The sequence below is a fragment of the Trichechus manatus genome, unplaced genomic scaffold (assembly GCF_000243295.1).
Source record: "Trichechus manatus latirostris isolate Lorelei unplaced genomic scaffold, TriManLat1.0 scaffold00069, whole genome shotgun sequence".
NCBI lineage: Eukaryota > Metazoa > Chordata > Mammalia > Sirenia > Trichechidae > Trichechus > Trichechus manatus.
Window position 1 is genome coordinate 5940274 of NW_004444005.1, and position 24648 is coordinate 5964921.

The following is a 24648-nucleotide window of genomic DNA, read 5'->3' on the forward strand; positions in this document are numbered from 1 at the left end:
GCACAGGCCAGGTTCCGGGCCGCCACCTCCCACCCGGCACAGGCCAGGTCCCCGGCCGCCAACGCCCACCGGGCACAGGCCAGGTCCCCGGCCGCCAACGCCCACCCGGCACAGGCCGGTTCCCCGGCCGCCACCTCCCACCTGGTACAGGGCGGGTGCTGGGCCACCACCTCCCACCTGGCATAGGCTGGGTCCCTGGCCACCACCTCCCAGCACAGGCCTCCCACCCATCCAGGTGCCTTGCTGAGCTCCCTTCCCACAGGCCATCGCCAGAAGGGAAACAGCCTCCAGCAGAGCCCATTCCAGGTCAGAGTCCTCGCTCCTGACTCCAGAAGTCCGGCTCTGCTCCCGTCTGACTGTCCCCTGACGCTGACTCAGGGGCACTCTGCTGCTAAGACCCACACATTCCTCCGATGCCTCTGCAGCCCCCATTCTCTCCTGCTGCCCCCACAAAACCTCCTTTCTCATGATGCTGCTCCCGGCTCCCCCTTCCCCAAACCCAAAGCTTTGAGTCCCCACGGAAGGGTGGTGCATTTTATAATGTCACCCAGTATGGGACGGACAGATAGATGAATCCGAGGGCAGTCTGTGTCTGGCATTTGGAGACGGTGACTGGGAATCAGGCATGACCCCTCACCCCCGAGCCACCAACACTCCAGTAGATGAGCGCCAAGAGCTGTCTAGGGATCATCTTGCAGCATCATGAGAGGGTCATTGGAGAAGGACATAAAAGGATGTGGGTTCTAGGGAGAAGGAGACCGAATCCAGTTCAGGGGTGCGAGGCGAAGCTCATCAGGCACGAGGTGTTTGTTAGAGTCACTGAGTGTCCATGGAGTCCCCGGGTGGTTGCAAATGGGGAATGCACTCACTGCCAACCCAAAGGTTGGAGGTTCGAGTCCACCCAGAGGCACCTTGGAAGAATGGCCTGGCAATCTACTTCCAAAAATCAGCCATTGAAAACCTTATGGAGCACAGTTCTACTCTTAACATACGTGAGGTTGCCATGAGTCAGAACTGACTCGACAGCAACTGTTTATTTTATTAATGATAGCTTTCAGTGAGTTCTGTGAGTCCTTCCAGCGAATTATCAGAAGTATGAGGGTTTTGGGGACCCCCGAACTAGCAGCAGGTGTCAGAAGTGAGGGTGGACTCTTCTGTCTAACTTTGTGGCTGCACCCTAGCCCCTTGCCTTTGGTGTCAGAAGTCCTGGGCTGACTTGGCGGTCTGCAGGACTGTGACCTCAACCGTGCAGCTGACTCCAGTAATCCACTGAGTGTTTGACTGAGCGGGACCAACCTATGAGGCAGAAGGGCCTTTTGGATGACGGGGCGGGGCGGTGGTTGGAAGGAGTGGGCGGAGGTGGAGGAGACCACACCGCAGTGGATGGGGACAGACTTGCCTTGGTGACTGAGTGGAGTCAGAGGACAAGAAGGAGCCCTTGGGTGATGCAAATGGTTAACGCACTCGGCTGCTAACCGAAAGGCTGGAGGTTCGAGTCCACCCAGAGCCACCTCAGAAGAAAGGCCTGGTGATCTACTTCGGAGAAATCAGCCATTGGAAACCCTATGGAGCACAGTTCTACTCTGCCACGCATGGGGTTGTCATGAGTTGGAGTTGACTCAAAAGCACCTGGTTTGGGCTTGGTTTATTTGTGAGAGAAGTTTGCGAACTCCTCCAAAAATATTTGTTGATGTAAAAGAGAGTTGTTCATCGGAAACCCTGTGTCTTTCATAGATGTTGCAAGCACCACGGGCTAAAGTGGTTTGGTTTTCATGCTGGCGGTGGGGATAATTCTTACACAGAGTGGACAATGTCTATTTTTCAGCACTGCGGGAAGCCATTAAAGAAAAACGTGGATGCACGAGCAAGATTTGCAACTTTCTGCCCGTCAGGATAATATCCTATCTTATGCTGCCCTGTACCCTGCCTGTGGAGTCCGCGATCGCTGTCGTCCAAAAGTGAGAGCCTTATGTCACTTTGTCTCTTCCTCATGGGCCAAGTGTGCGATTCAGTGAGATGATACCCAGGGCCCGGCTGCATAGACAGCAGGATGGACAGAGTCCCTGCCCTCCCGAAGTTCTGGTCAATACAGAACACCCCGACAGTTGCCCTCCATCTTCGTTCGTGTGCCTGTAACCAGGTGCAGACTCATGCTTACCTAGTGACTGATGCTGGCAGGAGCCTCTCACAGTATCCATTCCACTGCTTATTATCACATGGGGCAACTGAGGCCCAGAGAGGGGTGGTCACAGCTCTTGAGGTCACAGAGCTAGCTAGTGGGAGGGCCAGGCCTAGACAGGGTCTCAGGCCTGTTCCCCCCTCCTTTTTTTTTTTTTTTAATGCTGTTGTTGTTGTCAGGCACCATTGAGTCGGTGCTGACTCTCAGCGACCCTGGGTACAACAGAAGGAAACACTGCCCGGTCCTGCGCCATCCTCACCGTCGTCGCTGTGTTTGAGCCCATTGTTGCAGCCACTGTGTCACTCCATCTCGTTGAGGGTCTTCTTCTTTTTTGGTGACTCTCTACCAAGTATGATGTCCTTCTCCAGGGACTGGTCCCTCCTGATAACATGTCCTAAGTACGTGAGATGAAGTCTCGCCATCCTCACTTCCAAGGAGCATTCTGGCTGTATTTCTTCCAAGACAGACTTGTTCGTTCTTCTGGCAGTCTATGGTATATTCATATTCTTCGCCAACACCATAGTTCAAAGGTGTCAGTTCTTCGGTCTTCCTTATTCATTGTCCAGCTTTTGCATGCATAGGAGGTGATTGAAAACGCTATGGCTTGGGTCAGACACACCTTAGTCCTCAAGGTGACTCTATGGTTTCATCTTTTCCAGAATGTCAGAGAATTGGAAGGTAGCTTCTTTCACCTAGCAGTGTGCATTTAAGAGGTCTCTATGTCTTTTTGTGACTTGATAGCTCATTTCATTGCTGACTGATATCTCGCCGTGTGCCTGCTACCCTTTGAAATCACGCTTGCATAGTGGAGGGTCGTCATCCTTTGTTTATATGAGTCACAGTCAGCAATTCTCTCTGCTGTTTCTGCTTGACTCCATGCTTCTGTTTGTCTTCATCTTTCTCTTTCATGCTACTCGTTTTCCTCATGCGCCTGGCAGTCCTTGTGTCATGTGGACCCAAAGGACCATGGGGCTAGGTTCCTTTGCTGGGGTGAGACCAGCCTGGCTTCCAGCCAGGTCGCTCCTTCAAGGGAGCTCAGGCGAGAGGCGGTAGGTATGTCACCTGGCAGAGTTCCCTCTGGTGGGAGAGGTTAGACAGTGGCTGACAGGAAGGAGGTCTCTTTGGGGGTGCCACCTCCCTATGAGAAGCTTTTCCAGCACCCCGAATGTTGGTTGGTTTCTCCGGAGAAGAGCTATTGGGCTTTGGCGTGGCGAAGCATTCCTGCTCTGCCTGCTTCATTGACAGCCCGCCCACTCCCTTTGTCGGTAGTCCAGTAATCCATTAATGTCTCTGCTTGGCAGTAGTCCAGTAATCCATTAACGTCTCTGCTCCGCAGTGATCCCCGGCCCAAGCCACCTCCTTTCTCCTTACTGCTACAGATTTATCACTTCTCCTTCTCGTTAGCTGTCATCAAGTCAGTTCCAACTCATGGTGACCCCATGTGTGCAGAGTGCCACTGCTACATAGGGTTTTCGAGGCTGTGACCTTTCGGATGAATCTTGGCTAAAAGCAGAAAATACAGAAAGATGTGTTGCTGTTGTTGGTTAGCAGCCAAGCTCTTAACCACTGGGGCACTAGGGCTTCTTCATCACCACACAACAGTCCATGTTTTGTTGTTGTTAGGTGCCGCTGAGTCGGTTCCAACTCATAGCGACCCTGTGTGCAACAGAACAAAACGCGGCCCAGTCCTGTGCCGTCCTCACAGTCGTTGTCATGCTTGAGCCCATTGTTGCAGCCACTGTGTCAATCCATCTCGTTGAGGGGCTTCCTCTTTCTTGCTGACCCTCCACTCTACCAAGCAGGATGTAGAAAGATGTGTACCTGTGTTTCATCGACTATGCAAAGGCATTTGACCATGTGGATCATGAAAAGTTATGGATAACATAGCAAAGAATGGGAATTCCAGAACACTTAATCGTGCTCATGCAGAACCTGTATGTAGACCAAGAGGCGGTTGTTGAAACAGAACAAGGGATGTTATGGATTGAATTGTGTCCTCCAAAAATATGTGTTGTAAATCCTAACCTCTGTGCCTGTGGTTATAATTCCATTTGGGAATGGGTTGTCTTTGTTATGTTAATGAGACAGGATCAGTGTAGGGTATATCTTGAGTCAATCTCCTTTGAGATATAAAAGATTAAATGCAAGCGAGCAAGCAGAGATGGAGGAAGAGAGGTATTAAGCCACACGAAGATCATCCAGGAGGAGAAGCTCAAAGAGACAAGGACCTTCCCCCAGAGCCAGCGGAGAGAGAGAGGCTTTCCCTAAAAAGCCAGCACCCTGAATTCAGACTTCTAGCCTCCTCAACTGCGAGAAAATTAATTTCTGTTTGTTAAAGCCACCCACTTGTGGTATTTCTGTTATAGCAGCACTAGATGACTAAGAAAAGGGAATACTGCATGGTTTAAAATCAGGAACAGTGTGCATCAGGGTTGTATCCTTTCACCATGCTTATTCAATTAGTCTGCTGAGCAAATAATCCCAGAAGCTGGAGTATATGAAGAAGAACAGTGCATCAGGATTGGAGGAGGACTTATTAACAACCTGTGTTATGCAGATGACACAACCTTGCTTGCTGAAAGTGAAGAGGACTTGAAGCCCTTACTGATGAAGATCAATGACTACAGCCTTCAGTATGGATTACACCTCAACATATAGAAAACAGAAATTCTCACAACTGGACCAGTAAGCAACATCATGATAAATGGAGGAAAGATTGAAGTTGTCAAGGATTTCATTTTACATGGATCCACGATCAACACCCATGGAAGAATCAGTCAAGAAGTCAAACGATGCAGTGCATTGGGCAAATCTGCTACATAAGACCTTTTTCCAGTGTTAAAAAGCAAAGATATTACTTTGAGGACTAAGGTGCACCTGACTCAAGTCATGGTGTTTTCAGTCACCTCATATGCATGTGAAGGTGGACAGTGAATAAGGAAAACCAAAGAAGAATGGATGCCTTTGAATTACAGTGTTGGTGAAGAATATTGAATATCCCACGGACTGCCAGAAGAACAAACAAATCTGTCTTGGAAGAAGTACAGCCAGAATGCGCCTTAGAAGTGAGGATGGGGAGACTTCATCTCACGTACTTTGGACATGTTATCCGGAGGGACCAGTCCCTGGAGAAGGACATCATACTTGGTAGAGGGTCAGCGAAAAAGAAGAAGACCCTCAGTGAGATGGAGTGACACAGTGGCTGCAACAGTGAGCTCAAACACGGCAACAGTTGTGAGGATGGCGCACGACTGGCCAGTGTTTTGTTCTGTTGTGTATGGGGTCACTGTGATTCGGAATCGACTCCATGACGCCTAACAACACAGCAACTTCTTGGACGCAGACGACCGGGCCTGTCTCCAAGTCACCTCTGGATGGATTTGAACTGCCGACCTTTCAGTTAGTAGTTGAGCGCCTAACCATTTGTGCCACTCAGGGACTCATTTCTTGTAGGGCTGGGCTTTGATTTCAGGGTGTTATTCCTGCTGGGAGGAGGCAGGCCCTCGTGTGCATTCTGGAATCCTGGGCATTTGTTGACCTCAGCTTTCTCCAGCTCTCCTTCGGTGTTTGCCTTCTCTCTGGCAGGCAGGTTAGTCTGGCATAGCCTTCTGTCCATCTTGTAGAGTCCAGCTCAGTGCTGTTCTCGGCGAGCCTCCCATACCCCTTCCCCACCCCCACAGTTAGCCTCCTGCCCCCACACTCCCCTCGCCCTGGGTTGAGGTTGGATTCGGCATTTATCGAAGCCTGCAACGTGGGATCCTTTTTATGTCTGGGCGGCTGGGAATCTGTAGACAGTGGTGGTCAGCCCTTCCCCACAGCCTCCTCTGTTGGGCTCACACCCAACTTAGTGGTCTGGGGTCTCCACCACAAGAAACGTTCCGTCAGCTGACATTTTGGGACAGGTAGAACCTGGGAAACCAAGGCCTTTCCTTTTATTCCCGTATAAATCCCTTGAGGTTTCCTGGATCAAAAGCAGCCTCACCTTCCTGATACCTGCTACGACTTGAGGAACCTAAAATACACCATGCTGAGTGAAGACAGACGCAGCGAGGACAGATCGCGTACGACCCCGCTTAGATGGGCTGTCTGGACTCAGCAAATGCACAGAGACCAGAGTAGATTTGTGGTTACGGGGGGGACACTGAGCTCTGTGGTTGTGTCATTTGGGAACAGATGATGTCACTGAGCTGTGCGTGTGACGATTGTTGAAATGTCAAATATCATATATATTTGTTGTTGCTGTGTGCTGTCAAGTGGACGCGGACTCATAGCGACCCCATGTGACGAAGAACTGCCCCACGGGGTTTTCTAGGCTGTGATCTTTACGGGAACGGATCGCAGACCCCCCCTTCTGGGGGCTCTCCAATTGGAGTTAGGAGTGACACTCTCAGCTTACCCGACCAAGGGTGTTGCCAGATGTTTGCTTCGGGTTTTTAGTTTTTGTTTTGTTCTTTTTGTTTGTTGACCGGTCTGTACGCTCTTATGGGGAACGTTCGTCTGTGTGGGTGTGGGTGGGTGTCGTGTGTTTCTGCGTGTCTGTGTGTTGTATGTCTTTGGGTGTTATGTGTTGTCTGTGTTACATACGGTATACGTGTTGCGTCTGTGTGTCTGTTGTATTTGTGTGTGCGTTGTGTGTCTGTGTCTTGTCTGTGTGTGTATTGTGTGTCTTCTGTATGTTGTGTGTCTGTGTGTGTTACACGTGTTGTGTCTGTGTGTCTGTATGTTGTGTGTTGGTGTGTGTCTGCGTGTTACATATGTTGTGTCTGTGTGTTAGTGTGTTGTGTGTCTGAGTGTGTTACATGGGTCTATGTGTCTCTCTGTTGTGTGCGTCTGTGTGTTGCTGTGTGTGCATCTGGGTGGTGATGGTCTTGGTTTCATCCCTGCAGACTGCTGATGTGGCCCCCGGATATTTACGATGACCTGCAGTGGCTGCTGTGGGTGACTTCCCGAGTCTGTTATCGAGTGGTGACGTGTCTGCTCCCCACTTCCAGGTAAATATTTTGGCTATGGATGTGTGGGCCAGGCGGGCACCCCTCTTATCTGATCAGACCACGTGCAGCATTCCAAAAACGTTTTGCTGAGCTCCGAGAAGGTGGCAAAGGGCTTGTCCTCTGGTGGAGGGAGGCCCTGTCTTGGGGGGGGTGCAAATGAGTGAATCCATGTCCCAGTGTATCTGCTGAGAATTGTCATCGGGATCCGCAGAGGGTGCAGTGGGGCCTGGAGGAGAGGGCTGGGAAGCTTTCCTGGAGGAGGCATCCGTTCAAGCCTAGTTCTGATGGCAGGGGAGGAGAGAGCTGGATGATCAGGCAGGGGGAGGTGGGGCAGGGTGAAGGTGGAGTGTCAGGGCTTGTGGTTTGCTGAAGGAGCCCTGGGTGCCTGCAGCAGAGGAGGGAGCAGGGCGTGGGGAAAAGAGAGGGAGATTAGGGAGGAGGGAGAGGCAGGAGCCAGGCAGGGCTTCTCAGAGCGTGCGTGCGCACAGGCGTGTGTATGTCTATGCGTGTGTGTGTGCGTGCGTGTGCAAGTTGTATATACATGTGTGTGCATGCTTGTATGTGCGTGTAGGTGTGTGCATATGCGTGCGTGTATGCATGTGTGTGCATGTATGTGTATGTCCATGCATGCACACAGGGTGCCTGTTAATGCAGATTCCAGGGCCCCACCTCAGACTTACAAAATCACAGTCTCTGGGGGTGGAACCTGGCAATCTGCATGGTTAACAAATGGCCCGGGTGATGCTGCTGCACGCTGAATTCTGAAAACTGTGGATGCAGCGCACAAAGGTCCTGTTCCAGTTACAAAGACTGACCCTGCTCTTGAAAACCAGCGCCTTGGTTCCGTCTCCTGCTCAGTGGGGCGGGCTCGTCCCCACGGGGCTCTGTGAGGCCTCATCGGGGCCCCTCGCCCAGCACCTGGCGCGCCGGGGGCTCTCTGGAGATGGGCCTTTTTGCTGCTATTGGTAGACGTGGAAGGACTGGCGCCGGGGAGCGCAGCATCCTGCTGCACTGGGCAGGCGGCCGCAGGGGCTGTGTGAAGGGTGGGTCACAGCGGGGTCACCACCAAGAGGGCTGCTTCAGTGGCCCAGGCGAGATGTAGAAGGCCTGGTCTCATAGGACCCGTGGGACGGGCTCCAGGACAGAAGGAGGTGTGAGTGCCAGCCCTAGGCCTGCCTGTGTTCCGAGGGCTGGGGGAGGCAGTCAGGAGAGGCACCTTGATGGGAGTGGCCAGTGGGAGGCATCCAGGCAGTGAGGGGACAGCCATCCCAGCCCTCCATGCCGGCCGTGCAGTCCACTCTTGCTGTGGCTGAGGACCCCCAAGCAGCAGGAACGACCACTAAGCCAGCTCTCTCCATGTGTTTAGATCCCAAGCTCCAGCAAGCAGCCAATAGGCTTCCCTTTGCAAAGCCGAGCCCGACGGACACTGCTGGCCTCCCTTCTCCTCCATGGCCTGGATACAGACACTGCTGGCCTCCTTTCTCCTCCACGGCCTGGATACAGACACTGCCGGCCTCCCTACTCCTCCATGGCCTGGATACGGACACTGCCGGCTTCCCTTCTCCTCCATGGCCTGGATACAGACACTGCTGGCCTCTCTTCTCCTCCATGGTCTGGACGCCCATCCTGTGGACTGTCCCGCAGGGGTCAAAGCCAAGGCCACTCAGCACTCCATCCTCAAATCCAAGCACCTTCCAGGGCAGGGGGGCCTCCACCTTCCCTGCTTTTCCAACAGACAAGAGTCTCAGAGTCACTCCAAGAGACGACGTTAGGAAATCCTTTCCCAGGTGCTCCAACTTCCCACCTGGGGCATTTACATCCCCAGGCCATTGGCTGACCCGGTGCTCATGGTGTACAGAATTCTGGCCTCTGTACTAAAATTGTACTGTTGTTAGCTGCTGTCAAGTTGGACCCCAAGCATGCACAAAGGGACAGGGCCATTTGTGAGCCACAGGGTTTTCAGTGGCAAATTTTCAGAAGTAGATCACCAGGCCTTTCTTCCTAGTCCATCTTAGCATAGAAGCTCCCCTGAAACCTGTTCAGCACGACAGCAAGCCTCCACTGACAGACAGGTGGTGGCTGCACATGAGGTGCATTGGCCGGGAATCGAACCAGGTCTCCCGTGTGAGAGGTGAGAATTCTACCACTGAACCCCCTATGTCTCATCTCAGATGGGGTTAAGTGAGATGAAGTATGTACCTTTTAGGACACTTTTTCGACCCAGCTAAAATATTGGTTAGTTTTTATAAAAATGTGAGGGAATTTTATCATCTGTTGAGTGGTTAAAACGCTCGGCTGCTAACCAAAAGGTTGGCGGTTCAAACCCACCAGCTGCTCTGCAGGAGAAAGATGTGGCAGTCCTCTTCCATAAAGATTTACAGCCTTGGAAACCCTACGGGACAGTTCTGCTCTGTCCTGTAGGGTGGCTATGAGTTGGCATCGACTCGACGGCAATGGGTTTGGTTTTTTGGGTTTTGGTTGTATATGTGTCCTGTGAATCAGTGAAATGTTAATGGAATCAGCCTTAAAAAAACAGTGAGCAGAGCAGTCATCCTGCCTCCCCAGACTGGAGCCCACTACAACAGAAGCTTCAGCCTTCCTTAAACTTGAAGCCCTGCAACTTGAACTTGGCTTATACTCCCTTAATATGTGTGTATATGTCTATTTGTGTATATATAGAAAAAAGACTGGAAGGATGTATACCAAAATATTCACAGTGGCTGTCATGATGTGATTATTCATTGTGCTTATATATGTGTTCCAAATTTTTATGATCAACATATATTTAATAATCAGAAAAGAGCTCATAACTAAATGGGCACACCAGCCCAGGGGCAAGGATGAGAAGGCAGGAGGGGACAGGAAAGCTGGTAACAGGGAACACAAGTTCGAGAAGGGGAGAGTGTTGACACATCGTGGGGCTGGCAACCAGTGTCACAAAACAATATGTGTGTTAATTGTTTAATGAGAAACTAGTTTGCTCTGTAAACCTTCATCTAAAGTACAATAAAAAAAGTTAAAAAAAAAAAAAAAAGAACTCGTAATAGTTATTTTTAAAAAGCTTTCCCTATCTCTGCATCCTTTCTGAGGAACCACAGTGTTATGGATTTAATTAAAAACCAAACCACTGCCCTCAAGTCAGTTTCGGCTCAAGGCAACTTCATGTGTGCCTGAGTAGAACTGCGCTCCATAGGGTTTTAAATGGCTGATTTTTCAGTAGATCATCAGGCGTTTCTTCTGAGGCACCTCTGGGTGGACCTGAACCTCCAGCCTTTCAGTTAGCAGCTAAGCGCATAAACCATTTGCATCACCTAGGTACTCTGTGGATTGAATTGTGTCCCCTGAAAAGATATGCTGTAGTCCTAATACCTGCACCTGTGAACATGATCTTGTTTGCAAATAATGTCTTTAAAGACGGTATCAGTTAACAGGAGTGTTACGGTTTGCATTGTGTCCCCCAAAAATGTGTGACAGCTTGGCTAGGCCATGGTTCCCAGTATTGTGTGGTTGTCCACCACTTTGTCATCTGATGTGATTATTCTATTATAAATCCTAATCTCTATGTTAAGGAGGCAGGATTACAGGCAGTTATGTTAATGAGGCAGGAACTCCATCTACAGGATTAGGTTGTATCTTAAGTCAATCTCTTTTGAGATATAAAAGAGAGAAGCAAGCAGAGAGGAAAGGGACCTCATTACCACCAAAACAGCCAGGAGCAGAACGTGCCAGGGTCCCTGTGCCGAGAAGCTCCTAGAACAGGGAAAGATAGATGACGAGGACCTTCCCCTGGAGCCGACAGAGAAAGCTTTCCCCTGGAACTGGCGCCCTGAATTCGGACTTCTACCTCCTAAATCGTGGGTGAATAAATTTCTCTTTGTTAAAGCCATCCGCTTGTATTTTTGTTACAGCAGCCCTAGATGACTAAGACAAGGAGGTTATACTGAAGTAGAGTGGGTCCTAATCCAATCTGAGTGGTATCCTTATAAAAGAGAAGAGATGCAGAGAGAAGACAACCATGTGAAGATACATCTCAAGCCAAGGGATGCGTGAAGCTAGCAGAAAATGGGAGAAAGCATCCCCTTCTAGAGCCTTTGGAGGGAGGATGGCTCTGCTGACACCCTGAACTCAGATTTCTGGTCTCCAGAGCCGTTGAAACAAGAAATCTGATCACTAAGTCAAGTAGTATTAAAAGGCTTCATTGGGCAGGGGAAAAAACCATTGGAGAGCAAGGAGCACACATTCGAAGGGAGGAGCTGGTCACATTACAATTTTGATGGGCTTAAATACAGTGTGAAGAGTATTGAACGTACCACGGACGGCCAGAAGAACAAACTGTGTAGGAAGCACAGCCAGAATGCTCCTTAGAAGCAAGGATGGCAAGACTTGGTCTCACATACTTTGCACATGTTATCAGGAGGGATCGGTCCCTGAAGGACGACATCATGCTTCATAGAGGGTCAGCGAAAAAGAGGAAGACCCTCAACGGGATGGATTGACACAGTGGCTGCAACAATGGGCTCAAGCGTAACAAGGATTGTGAGGATGGCGCAGGACCAGGCAGTGTTTTCTTCTGTTGTTCATAGGATCGCTATGGGCCGGAACAAACTCGACGGTACCTAACAACAATATATACGGTACATACTGTGAGGGAAATTTAAAATGATTGGTTGTCATTGACTTAATTGGCAGGAGGCGGCTTGGATTGGTTTATTAGTTTGCATGTCTGCATTCTATGGCTTATCTGATTATTTAATTTTCCCAGAACTGTCTTTATCACGAGTTTTTCATTTCTGTGAAGGGTTAAGAGTTAAGTTTAGACGGGGGGAGGGTTTTTTTTTTTTTAAACACAATAAGTTTCTGTTGTTTTAGCCCCCACTTTGTGGTGCTTTGCTGCGGCAGCCCCAGGAGACTGACACAGCCAAGCTCCTTGAGAACCAGCTGCCCTGCAGGCTCACCGTCTGGCTCCACCGTCCACGGTCAATGGCAGCCTGGCTCCCCCCAGGACCCCCCAGCTGCCCTCCAAGTCACCCGTGGCCTCCAGGCTGCCACAGCCTAGGTGCCTTCCCTGTCGTCCCCTCACGGGGCGGCTGGATCTAGACCCTCCTCCTGGACTCTCTCCTTCCTCTGGAACCCCAGACTCACGGGCTCTTCAGCATCCAGGCTCCAGGCTCTTCCCCAGGGCTTGCCCGCGCCACTCCACAGGAGCATCTTCGGAGCAGGCCTCAGGTCTCTGGCTTCGGGGAGAGCTGGGCCTACCTGCCTCTGGCAGACCTTCTGCTGTGGGGCCTGCCCCACTGCATTTGGCTGTTAATATGTAGCTTTCAGCCACTGTGTAGAGTACCTTCCAATCCAGGGGCTCATCTTCCAGCACTATATTGAACAGTCTGCTATTGTGATCCACAGGGTTTTCATTGTTAATTTTTGGAACTGGATTGCCAGGCCTTTCTTCCTAGTCTTAGTCTAGAAGCTCCTCTGAAACCTGTCCACCGTGTGTGACCCTGCTAGAGACAGCTAACCCTTGGTGAGTGTGCTCTTGGTGCCAGGCACACCTTTACATAAACTCACTGAATCTGCAAAGCAACCCTAAGAGGTAGATACTGTTAACCCATTGCCATCGAGTCGATTCTGACTCATACTGACCCCCATTTTACAAGAGAGAAAACTCTGGCCCAGTGAGGTACATACCTTGCTCAAGGCTGCACAGCTTGGAAGTGGTAGAACCAAGACTGAAACCCAGCAGATCTGTCCATAAAGCTCAAGAGCCCTCGTGGCACAGTAGTTAAGAGCTAGGCTGCTAAGCAGAAGGTCAGCAGTCTGAACCCGCCAGCCACTCCCTGAAAACCCTATGGGGCAGTTCCACTCTGTCCTATAGGGTTGCTATGAGTCGGAATCAACTCGATGGCAACAGGTTCGGTTTTGGTTTGTCACCACTAGACGGGAGTGAACCTCGTGTTGGTGCTTCACTTGCAAATGGTTATCCGAGATGACGCTCAAAGACTGCAGAGACCCAGCACCTGTCACTTCCTACCATGAAATCTAAACAGATTTTTAAAATCGTTTATAGAACTGGCAGTCCTTAGCATCCCATCCCATTCTTTTGTAGTGGAGAAAACCCACACCCACAGAGGTTGTGACTGGCCTGCGGTCACACAGCGAATTTACAGTGTGTGGATTGAATTGAACAGTTCGCAGAGCATGCTCCTTCCGCCTCAAACCTCAACCGTCCCCCAGGCCTGGCTCTGCACAGTTTGCACACCTTTCTCCTGTCGTGGGAGGCTTCCTGCCTGCCTGCATCCACCCTGTGTCCCTCCCCACACCTCTGCGATGCCCTTCCTGCCTCCTCCTCTCTCTGAGCCGGGCACTGTACCGAGTGCTGGGAACGCGGAGCGGAGCCGGGAGCTGTACCGAGTGCTGGGAACGCGGAGCGGAGCTGGGAGCTGTACTGAGTGCTAGAACACAGCTGAGCCGGGAGATGTACTGAGTGCTGGGAACGCGGAGCAGAGCTGGGAACTGTACTGAGTGCTAGAACACAGCTGAGCCGGGAGATGTACTGAGTGCTGGGAACGCGGAGCGGAGCCCGGAGCTGTACCGAGTGCTGGGAACATAAAGATGAGCGGGAACGCGGAGAGGAGCCGGGAGCTGTACTGAGTGCTGGGAACATAGAGATGAGCAAGGCAGGCGGGTTCCCTCTGCCAACATGAACACCTCAGAACACCATTAACAGATTGCTCTGCAGGTTCAATAGACAATTTGCAAATGGGATAGCACATTACCACCAAGTGAGTTAGTGCTCCAGTGAGTTAAGATTTTTCAGGGTGTTTATATACGATTTTATCAGGAACTCTGAATACATCTTCTGATTGGTCCACAATTAATTCAGAATACATAAATCTAAGAGGGCAGTATGTGTTAAAACAGTATCAAAGTTCAAACAGAAACCTTGCTAAACAATCACACAACAATCACAGGATCAGTGAGCCGCGGTAACAAGCCCTCTGAAGCCGTGGAAACAAGGCACGTTCACTAATCCTCGATTATTTTCTTAAAGAGTAAGTTTTAAGGTGAAGTTAATAAACAGTGGAACCAGCCCTTCTTCGGCGTCAATAAGCCTGGTCGCCTAGATACAAATATGGGAAACAAAACAAGCTACTTCTAAAGGTTTGTTATTGTTCAAAGCATAGCTACAGGCATTAAAAATCAAACCAAACCCATTGCCACCTAGTGGATTGAAATGACTGACGTTTTGGTTAGCAGCTGAGCTCTTAACCACTGCACCACCAGGGCTCCATAGGCATTAAGGACTATTTGATTTATTTCTGTACATAGGCTTCTAACATTCACTCTTACTGTCGTAAGAGAACTCTGTTTTCATAAAGCAGAACTTGTGATTTTATATTACACCTCCCAGTTTTCAAGTCTGTCTTTGGGATGGGTGGCATCTACTCAGAGCTAAAGCCAGTTGCTGTGGAATCGCTTCTGACTCACGGCGACCCCACGTGTTGCAGAGTAGAACCGCACTCCATAGGGTTTTCAAGGCTGTGACCTTTCAGAAGATCACCAGGCCTTTCTTCTGAGGTGCCTCTGAGTCTGAACTGTGAACCTTCTGGTTAGTAGTTGAGCGCTTAATATTTACACCACTAGGACTCCTCCAGTCTGGACAGGAGAGCAGTTATTCCGTTCAGCAAGCTCCCTGCATGGTGCCAGGCACTGTGCTAGGCTCTGGGCTCAGGGCAATGAACTAGACTGGGCCTCTACCTTTGTGGGACTGACAGTCTACGTGGGAGGACAGATGAAGAAATCAGCACGAGGTGCCCAGTAGGAGAAAGACCAGGGCCTGGCAGCTGCTGGGTTCTGCCTTTTTCCAGCCAAGAAGAGGAATCTAGGCTTTGAAAATTTACCGCAGGGATGTTGGAGGCTTAGGGTGGAGCTATTTAAGTGGAAAAGAGTTTTAGGGTCTCTGGGGTGAGAGGGACAGAGGGTGAATTGAAATAACGATGCTCCTGTTGTCGAGAGGGAGTTGTAACGACTGTACATTTAAAAAAGCAAAAAACAAAAACCCAAACCCGTTGCTGCAGAGTTGATTTGACTCATGGTGATTGTCATGGCTTGAATTACATCCCCCCAAAAATGTGTGTATCAGTTTGGCTGGGCCCTGATTCCTGGTATTGTGTGATTTTCCTGTATGTTGTAAACCTGCCTCTATGATGTTAATGAGGGAGGATGGGTGGCAGTTGTGTTAGTAAGGCAGGACCTGATCTACAAGACTGGACTGTGTCCTGAGGCAATCTCTTGAGATATAAAAGACAGAAGAGAGCAGTGAGACTGGGGGACCTCATACCATCAAGAAAGCAGTGCCAGGAGCAGAGCACGTCCTTTGGACCGGGGTCCCTGCGCCGAGAAGCTCCTAGTCCAGGGGAACACCGATGAGAAGGCCGACAGAGAGAAAGCCTTCCCCTGGAGCTGACACCGTGAATTTGGACTTTTAGCCTACTTTGACTGTGAGGAAATAAACTTCTCTTTGTTAAAACCAGCCACTTGTGGTATTTCTGTTGTGGCAGCACTGGATGACTAAGACAGTGATCCCATGTCACCTAGCAGATTGCCAGGCCTTTCTTTTGCGTCACTAGGTGGGTTTGACCCACCAACCTTTTCGGTCAGCAGCCCAGTGCCAACCGTTTGCCCCACCCTGGGACCTTGACCCTCCGTAATACGGAGAATTCTTCTCTCATTCTCTCTTATTAGGCTTCTTTCATCACTCTTATCACAGTGTGTGATTGTTATTTATTATGTATTGTTTTTTGGGGGGAGGGGGCTGTTTTCCCACCAAAAAGCAAGCCCCAAGGCTGTCCTGTTCACCTATGTCACTGACCCCCATCCAAATACCTAGATGGTCCTCACTAATATTTACTGATTGTAGTGAAATGAATTGTTGTTTGTTGTTAGGTGCAGTTGAGTGGGTTCCGACTCATAGTGCTCCCAGGTACAACAGAACCAAACACTACCCAGTCCTGCGCCATAGTCACAATTGTCGCTATGCTTGAGCCCATTGTAGCCACTGTGTCAGTCCATCTCCTTGAGGGTCTTCCTCTTTTTCACTGACCTTCTACTTTACCAAGGGTGATGTCCTTCACCAGGGACTGGTCCCTCCTGATAACATGTCCAAAGTACACGAGACGAAGGTCTCACCATCCTCGCTTCCGAGGAGCATTCTAGCTGTACCTCTTCCAAGATTCAATTGTTCTTCTGTCAGTCCATGGTATATTCAACGTTCTTCGCCAACACCATAATTCAAATGCATGAATTCTTTTCTGGTCTTCCTTATTCACTGTCCAACTTTCACATCCATATGAGGCAATCGAATTAAAAAAAAAAAAAATACAACAAAAAACACCAAACCTGTTGCCCTCGAGCCGATTCCGACTTATAGCGACTCTATGGGGCAGTTCTACTCTACTCTATAGGGTCGTCTGAGTCGCAATCAATTCGACAGCAGCGAACGTTCTCTGCTTACTAAGTGCCAGGCACTGCAAGGGGCGATTTTACATACCCTTTCTCCTACACGAGCCCTTCAATCCAACCCTGTGAGGTAGCTACGACCACCACCTCCACTTTACCAAGGAGGAAACTGAGCCCCGGGGGCTTCAAGGACTTTAGCAGGTCCGTGTACCCCGGAGGAGGACCCAGGGCACCAGTCCGGGTTTATGCAGCTCCAGATGCTGGCGGCGAGATCCACTGCTGCGGGCCAGATGTGGCGAGAAGTCCTACGCTGGGTCGGGGTGCCAGGAGGGTAAAAGGAGAGAGCTGCGTGAAGGCCTAGAACAATGAGTCGTCGGGTGGTTTGACTTCTCCCAGCCGCAACTCCAGGTGCCTGGCTCCGGGCCGACTGTCACGCAGAGCAGCCACACGTGCGCCAAGGCTTTCCCTGTGTCCTTGGACGCTCTGCGCTTGCGCCGTCTCTAAGCAGCAACCCCCCCCCCCCCGGGCTTCCGGCGTCTGAGTAAAGATCCGGGTCATGAGCTCATGGGGACCAATGAGCAGAAGCTAAGGGGGCGGGGCGGAGGCGGGGCATCATGGTCGCCCCCGGTGCGCCGCGTCTGGGGGCTTGTGGGAGGTGCGCTGACCTCCGCCGCCGCTGACCCGTCTTCTGCCCTCAGCCCGCCGAGTGCTCTGCAAAGCGGCGGCTCGAGAGGGAGCCATGGGGACGGTGCATGCCCGGGTAAGAGGCCCAGTGACCCTAGGCTGTGTTGCCCCTGGGCGGCGGGCCCGCGGGGAGACGCTCTCGGGGTGCGCCCGCGCTTCTCCTGAGGAGGGAGCGTCGAGAGCGGCGGGGCCCGGAGGCCCGCAGGGGACTGGGACGGGCCGGCCTTCCGCGGGCAGCGCCCCCAAGCGGGCCGCCGCGGCCGAATGAAGGAGGCCGCAAAGACGTCGCCGCGGGTCAGTGGTTGTCGCGGACCCGAGCAGGAAACTGATGCTCCGAGGAGGGACCTGACTTGCCCAGGGTCACTCAGCGAGTCAGTGGCCCAGAACGTTCTAGTGAACTTTCCGTAAAGTCCTGGAGCAGCATGTAAAAAGTTCTTTTTCTCTGACTTGACTTCGCTCTCAGCCGTTTTGTGTGTCTTCGCATCTCACTGGTCGCTTTGTCCCGTCTCCCTGCCCAGCCTTTGCTGGAGTCACCCTAGATTCCTAGAGCAGGAACAATCTTTGAGGACTTCTAGTGCAGGCCCACCTAGGAGTCAGGTAGACGTGTTTACCGGGCAAAGATGGGACCTCTCTTTGCTTTAGTTTCTCTTTTTAAAGTGGAGGTAGTAATAGTATATACCTTCCTCACAAGGTATGGGAGAATTAAAAGACATAATGCATATAAAATACTTAATTAAGCGCTTGGCTGCTAACCGAAAGGTGGGCAGTTCGAACCCACCCAGCGGCTCCACCGGAGACAGACGTGGCGATCTGCTCCCCTAAAGATTGTTGTTGTGTGCGGTTGAGTCAATTTCAACTTATGGCGACCCTATAGGACAGAGTATAACCGCCCGTAGGGTTTCCAAGGAGCGGCTGGTGGATTTGAACTGCTGGCTGACCTTTTTTGTTAAGCAGCCGAGCTCATAACCACTATGCCACCAGGGCTCCGCGGTAAAGATTACAGCCTGAAAACCTGGTGGGACAGTTCTACCCTGTAGCATGGGGTCACCATGAGTTGAAATCCACTCAACAGCATCCAACAACTTTGGTTCTTGGCTCCTACTAATTCCTTGCCAAATGTTCTCGTTTATGATAGCCTTGAGTGAGGGCCAGAGGATGAAAGTTACTTGCCCAAGGTCATGCCATTGGAGCCTCAGAATGTTCTAGACTCAGACCTCCTGATTCCCAACCTCATCACTGCTTTTCTTCCGCAGCATAGATTGTTTCACTTGCCCTGTTCAGAAGTTTTCCAGTGGCTTCCACAGGGATGTAGTACAGACTTGTGACCTGGCATCGGGAATTGGACTTGGTGCCTCTTCGCATAGCTCTCGTTCATGTCAAACACCATCGCTGTCTGCCCACCTCTGGACTGTGCTGTTGCACACAGTTCCCTCCTCCATCACCCACCCCACCTCCATCTTTAGCTGTCAAAATAGTCTTGTCTTTTAGAACTCGCAGTTCACGCCACTTCCTACAGGCTTTTTCTCACCTCCCTTCGTTTGGATATCCTGCCAGTTTTCTTGGCATTTTTCCTGTGGTGCCATTTGTATTCTGCCATGTTTTTGCTCTGTTTGCATTTTTGTCTTATCCTGTTAGATTCTGTGTTTCTAGATGTTACAGTGGGAACTGCATCTTACCTGGCTAACATCTCTTGTAGCATCTTAACCAAGTAAGCATTCCGTCATTTATTTAACTAATATTTACTGATGGCATATTAGGTGCCTGGCACTGTTTTAAGTGCTGGGGATATATATATGTAGATATATATATAGAGAAAAAGAGAGAATGTGTGTGTGTGTGTGTGTGTGTGTGTGTGTGTGTGTGAGACTGTCTACAAGTCCTTAATTTCACATCCCACTAGCCACTCATTTTCAAACTTTTTCGATCAGGATTCACAATAAGAAAACATTTTACGTTTGCTACCTAGTATTCCTGTGTATACGTGAAGTAAAAGTTGTGTGAAATGATGGTGGCAGGACATGAAAAATGTAAGTGATGTCATTAAACTGGGAACGTGGAAGTTGTGTAGGCGGGTGTTTTGGTATGTGTGTTCACCACAAGAGAAAAAAGTTTCGTGAAAAAATATGTACCATTGATATGCGTTATGTATTTTTATATTTTCTGTTTGAGTCTAGTCTGTATCCCTTTAAACATGCTGGTCATAACTCATTAAGTTGATTTTATGTCCTGTCCCCCCGCCTTGCACAGTGCGTGGCACGGGGAACTCAGTAAAAACCTGTGGACAGATTGGTAGATTGGTCTGCTTAAAGGCTAGAGCCTAGATCCAAAGACTTATTTTAACTGATTTTATCAAGTACTTATCTGTTACCTGCTCTTCCAGACACTGCAATATAAATTCTGTGAGAAGAAGGAGCGTTTTATAAGTGTTTGTCACATGGTAGGTTCTTAATGATATTTGGTGATGAATGAATCTATATTAGTAAAACAGTTCATTTAGGACATTAAGCTTTGGTGTACCTGAGCAACCACAAAGACACCATCTCTTGAACTTAAGGTCTAAATTTCAGATTAAAGAATACAAATAGGTCCGACAGGTCTCTGGTGAACCTTGTTTTGTACTTTGAGACTTTAGAAACGGTAATGGGATTTTTTTTTTAGCGTAATGGATTATGAAGTTTGTGCCCAGGCAAAACATGTTTGCTAAGCATTCAGATTACGAGGAATGACTATGTGCACATATTCCTGACTGTACCGTGTATTCCACACGCACAGCCTCCACAACTTCAGTACACTTTTTGTACTGTATAAACTTACAAACAAGCATGTTGGTGAAATGGTGCAGGTAAAGTCACTGTTTGCTGAGAATAATGATTCGATTTTTAAAATATTACACAACAAAAATGAGAGGATATTGATAAGGAATCGTATATTCTTTGTCCAGCATTAGCTTCTTTTCTATTTGTGTAAATATATTACTTTTCATTTATTTTATTTTTACTTATGTAAACTTTTATTATGTAAATACTAGTCTTGTGCACTGCTGTATTCCCAGCTCTTAGCCCAGTGCTTGGCACATGATAAGTACTCAGGCGATAGGTGTTCAATGAAGACACAACCACAAAAAACTCCATTCATTCATCCATTCCACCAGTATTTCTTGAGCACTTCTAACAAGCTGGGGCAGATACAGATAGGAGAAAGGAGGCGCGCCCAAGGAGGTCACAGACTCCTAGGATTGGGAGACGTTCCTGTGTAGGAGGGGCTGGGCCCTCCTGAGTGGCTCACAGTGGAGATGACGTTTGTGGTGGATCTTCGCAGCTGCAGAGGGGAAAAATGATTATTCTGGGCAGGGGAGACAAGGTGTGCAGAAGCATGGATGTGAGGGTCGGGGGAGTGGTGAGATCAACCCTGGAGTAGCAGACGAGGGACTTACCGTGAAGTTCTCTGTGTCCCTGCTGAGGAATCTAGTTGGATTCTATCCCTATCAGCACTTCTGAGGGCCATTGGAATCGTTTAGGGCAGGGAAGGAAAGAGGGACATGACACCGTCAGGCCAGTTACCGTCCCAAAGAACTAGTGACAGTGTGAAGGTGTGCTAGTGGAGGCTGTCGAGTGTCCCCATGGCTCCACGTACCACAGATGTCAAACACATCTCTGCACTTAAAAAAAAAAAATTATGGTAAAAATACACATAACATTTGCCAATTCAACCATTTTTGCACGTATAATTCAGTGATACTGATTATGTTCATGTCGTGCATCTGTGCACTTTTAAACATGTTTAATGGTAGGGAGCTAGTGAAGCAAGGAAACAGCCAGATGCGGGTTAGCACAATGTTTCCCAGACTTGGTTATATGTTATGTCATACATAGGAGCCTAGTGGCTCAGTGCTTAAGAGCTCAGCTGCTAACCAAAAGATCGGCAGTTCCGTTTAAATCCACCAGCCACTCCTTGGAAACCCTATGAGACAGTTCTACTCTGTCCTATAGGGTCGCTATGAGTCGGAATCGACTCAATGGCAACAGGTTTGGTTTTTAGTTTTGGTCATATTTAAGTATATGTGAGATATAGTATACATTTTCTACTATCGTTATGTCTCCCTGGAAGTACTAAATCTGGTGTAGCCTATGGAATCCTTATTCAGAAGATGCTTTCAAGCTTTTGAGATGGTGTCAGTTCAGGCTGGGGACTGACAGCTTCCTGGCCCATTTTATGAGCATACATAGCTCTTTGTAGTGTGTGAACAGAACTTTCTTAACTGAAAAAATCTGTCAAGGCCCAGAACAAAATGTTTTCTTGGTAATTTAGTTTGTCAGTGTAGCTGTCCCATTTCGATTCCAAAAATCAAGATACTTTTATAACAGGAAAGCAAGGTTTTGTCCCCCCACCCCCTGTAAATGTCTTTGTGGCACCTTATTTCTATTTATTTTCTTTAAATGGGCCTCCGGTGTCCTTGGTTCGTGACACACCGTCGTCATAGTTTCATGTATGACTCTTAGCTAATTAGTTTTTATCTTTGTTTATTATAATATGGAGAATCTTAATGATACAGTGAACACCGACAAGTTCAGTGCCGAGCCAGGAACATCCTGTTAACAGCAGCTTACATCTGCCCTGTGCTCCTGCTCCTATCCTGCCGTTGCCTCCACTCCGCACACGGAACCCCCGTAGTGAATGTTCTGGAGCTCCATCTAAAGACAAAACCCACAGACTGGTTTTTTTATGTCACGGCTTTATTGATCTGTGGTCCCCCCTCCTCCCTCTCAGAGTTTGGAGCCTCTCCCAGTCGGTGGACCTGATTTTGGTGCATTAGGAGAAGAAGCTGAATTTGTTGAAGTTGAACCTGAAGCGAAACAGGAAATTCTGGAGAACAAAGATGTGAGTATCTGCTGCTGGCCTTGGTATAGGTGTTACTAGAAGCATTCAGTTCAGTGATCCATTAGATGAACCTGTTTCAGTACTTTTATCTAAGAAGAGTTTGTAACCAACTAAATTTCCAAAAGACTGGTGACTTAGAAAAATAGTTTCTGGTTTTAGAGAAATAGCTTTTTCCTTGATGATTATTTATGCGGGAGGCTTAGGCAAACACATTTTTATATTTGTGTTATAAACAAAAAGTAGTTCAAAGACAAGCTCAGATTATACTTAAGTTTATACTTCTGCTTCTTGCACCCAGAAAAAAGACCTTGGGTCTCAACTGCCACTTTTTCTAAACTTTGTTGCCCCTGAAATTTAAATACACCTGAAGAAATGTAAGCACATTTTCATTAATTCTTTAATGAAGGTCTTCTCAATAAGGCATCCTCTGATCACCTATAATTTAAAAAGTACAGATTTCCCTGGTACTCCCTATCCCCATCCTTGCTTTATCACCACCTGTTATACAACATGAGGGAGCCCTGGTGGTGCAGTGGTTAAGTGCTCGGCTGCTAACCGAAAAGTCAGCGGTTCAAACTCACCAGCTGCTCCGAGGGAGAAAGATGTGGCATTCCGCTTCTGTAAAGATTACAGCCTTGGAAACCCTATGGGGCAGTTCCGCTTTGTCCTGTAAGGTTGCTGTGATTCGGAATTGACTTCATGGCTGTGGTTTTATTATACAAAACACGTTACCTGTTTCTCCCCCCTTGAGAACATAAGCTCCATTTGGACAGAGATTTATGTTTTGTTCACTGCTATATCCACAGTGTTGAAAACAGTACCTGGCTCCTAGGTAATCAGTCCATTTTTATTGAATGAATGAATGAAATAAGCATTTATGGAGTCCTTACTCTATGCTAAGCGGTTTTTATGAACAGTGGGGAAGCAGTTTCTTCTCTTGAAGAGTTTACATTCCAGCGAGAAGGCAGAGGCTCTTTGAAGAAGCGTTTCTCATACTATGGCGAAACCCACGGAAGATAGCTAGCTAAATGTGCACGTTGACAGGCAGAGCAGGGGGCCTCTGAGGACACCTGTGTTCAGGGCCACCGTGGTCATGGTCTGGCTGGAGAGACTTGTAGATTTCCTTCACAGGAAGTGCGGACCTAGCGAAGGAGAAGTCCAGGTGGCTGGTTCTTTTGGAAAGGCATGAAAAATAAATAGAAAACAGTTCAGAAGTAAGAAGAATGGGTCCTTAAACTTGAAAAAAATAGATTGAAGTGAATTTCAGATATTTGTCTCTAGTCTCGATGCCTCATCTCGACCCTGTGTCGTATTTAATGATCAGCATCCCCTTGCTGCATTTAGGTGGTGGTTCAACACGTTCATTTTGATGGACTTGGAAGGACTAAAGATGATATCATCATGTGTGAAATTGGAGATGTTTTTAAAGCTAAAAACCTTATTGATGTAAGTATTATCTCTACGTGGTGTTCTTTTCCATTCCCTTCTGATGAGCCTGCGGGTCTCCCTGTCCCCTCAAACCACTGTGTAGCCCGCCCCTGGCCTCTCCACTGATGACCTTGCCTTCACCTCACAGAGCTGAACCCCCGATTCCCTGTGCCTCCCACAAACTCAAGCGTGTTTGCATCCGCCCTTACCTCCCTCCTGTCTCTGTGCCTCTGAGGAAGAAGGGTCTGCTCTTTGTCTCCGTGCCTCAGAGGAAGAAGGGTCTGCTCTTTGTCTCCATGCTTCAGAGGAAGAAGGGTCTGCTCTTTGTCTCCGTGCCTCAGAGGAAGAAGGGTCTGCTCTTTTCCAAGGCCAGTCCAACCCTGTGTTCTTAAACTACCCGCGGCCTCCTCCTAGCAGCCAATGCTGTTGACCACCAGCCCTCTGCACCAGGCCCTGTGCCCAGCACCCTCCATTGCTCTCTCGGTCGGCCTCACCAACCCTGCGAGGAGCTACTAGTTTGTGACCCCTCCCCAGCTGCACCCCAACTCCATCGGCCCCCTCCACCCCCCTCCATTAATCGGCGAGTCGCCTGCCTGGATTGCCACTCTCTCTCTCCTCTGTGGGTTTCTTCTGCCCTTGCAGCCACATGGAGCATGCCTGGGTAAAGAGCACCAGCTTCCTCGTGGCCGGATCTAGCTGGCTCTTTCCAGTCCTCCTTTCGCTTGACCTTTCACAAGTGGTTGGCACCGTTGACCATTCCCACTTAAAAAAAAAAAAGGTGTATGTTTCTTAAACGATTAAACTATATATAAGATAGTAAAAAAAAAAAAAAAAAAGATGGTAGAGAAAGATGTGAAGGAAATGTCCATACACGTTTCCCTCTTGCTGACCAAGCCCCAGGCCCACTCTCCAGAGGTAACCAGGACTAACCCCGCCTAGCCCACTCTCCGGAGGTAACCAGGACTAACCCCACCCAGCCCATTCTCCGGAGGTAACCAGGACTAACCCCATCCAGCCCACTCTCCAGAGGTA

At 49.1% G+C, this 24648-nt stretch overlaps 2 protein-coding genes across 2 annotated transcripts in view; both read left to right on the forward strand.

Moving 5' to 3' along the window:
* The window catches only part of PNPLA3 (patatin like phospholipase domain containing 3), a 48123-nt gene extending 39498 nt beyond the window's left edge, over positions 1-8625 (forward strand). The window contains exons 6-8 of the mRNA XM_023734518.1: positions 1826-1958; positions 7066-7170; positions 8537-8625. Coding sequence (XP_023590286.1) covers positions 1826-1958; positions 7066-7170; positions 8537-8564 — 266 coding nt within the window. The 3' untranslated portion in view covers positions 8565-8625. The remainder of the gene's footprint in view (positions 1-1825; positions 1959-7065; positions 7171-8536) is intronic.
* An 8635-nt stretch (positions 8626-17260) lies between these two features.
* The window catches only part of SAMM50 (SAMM50 sorting and assembly machinery component), a 43320-nt gene continuing 35932 nt past the window's right edge, over positions 17261-24648 (forward strand). The window contains exons 1-3 of the mRNA XM_004379996.3: positions 17261-17386; positions 22078-22188; positions 23533-23634. Coding sequence (XP_004380053.1) covers positions 17366-17386; positions 22078-22188; positions 23533-23634 — 234 coding nt within the window. The 5' untranslated portion in view covers positions 17261-17365. The remainder of the gene's footprint in view (positions 17387-22077; positions 22189-23532; positions 23635-24648) is intronic.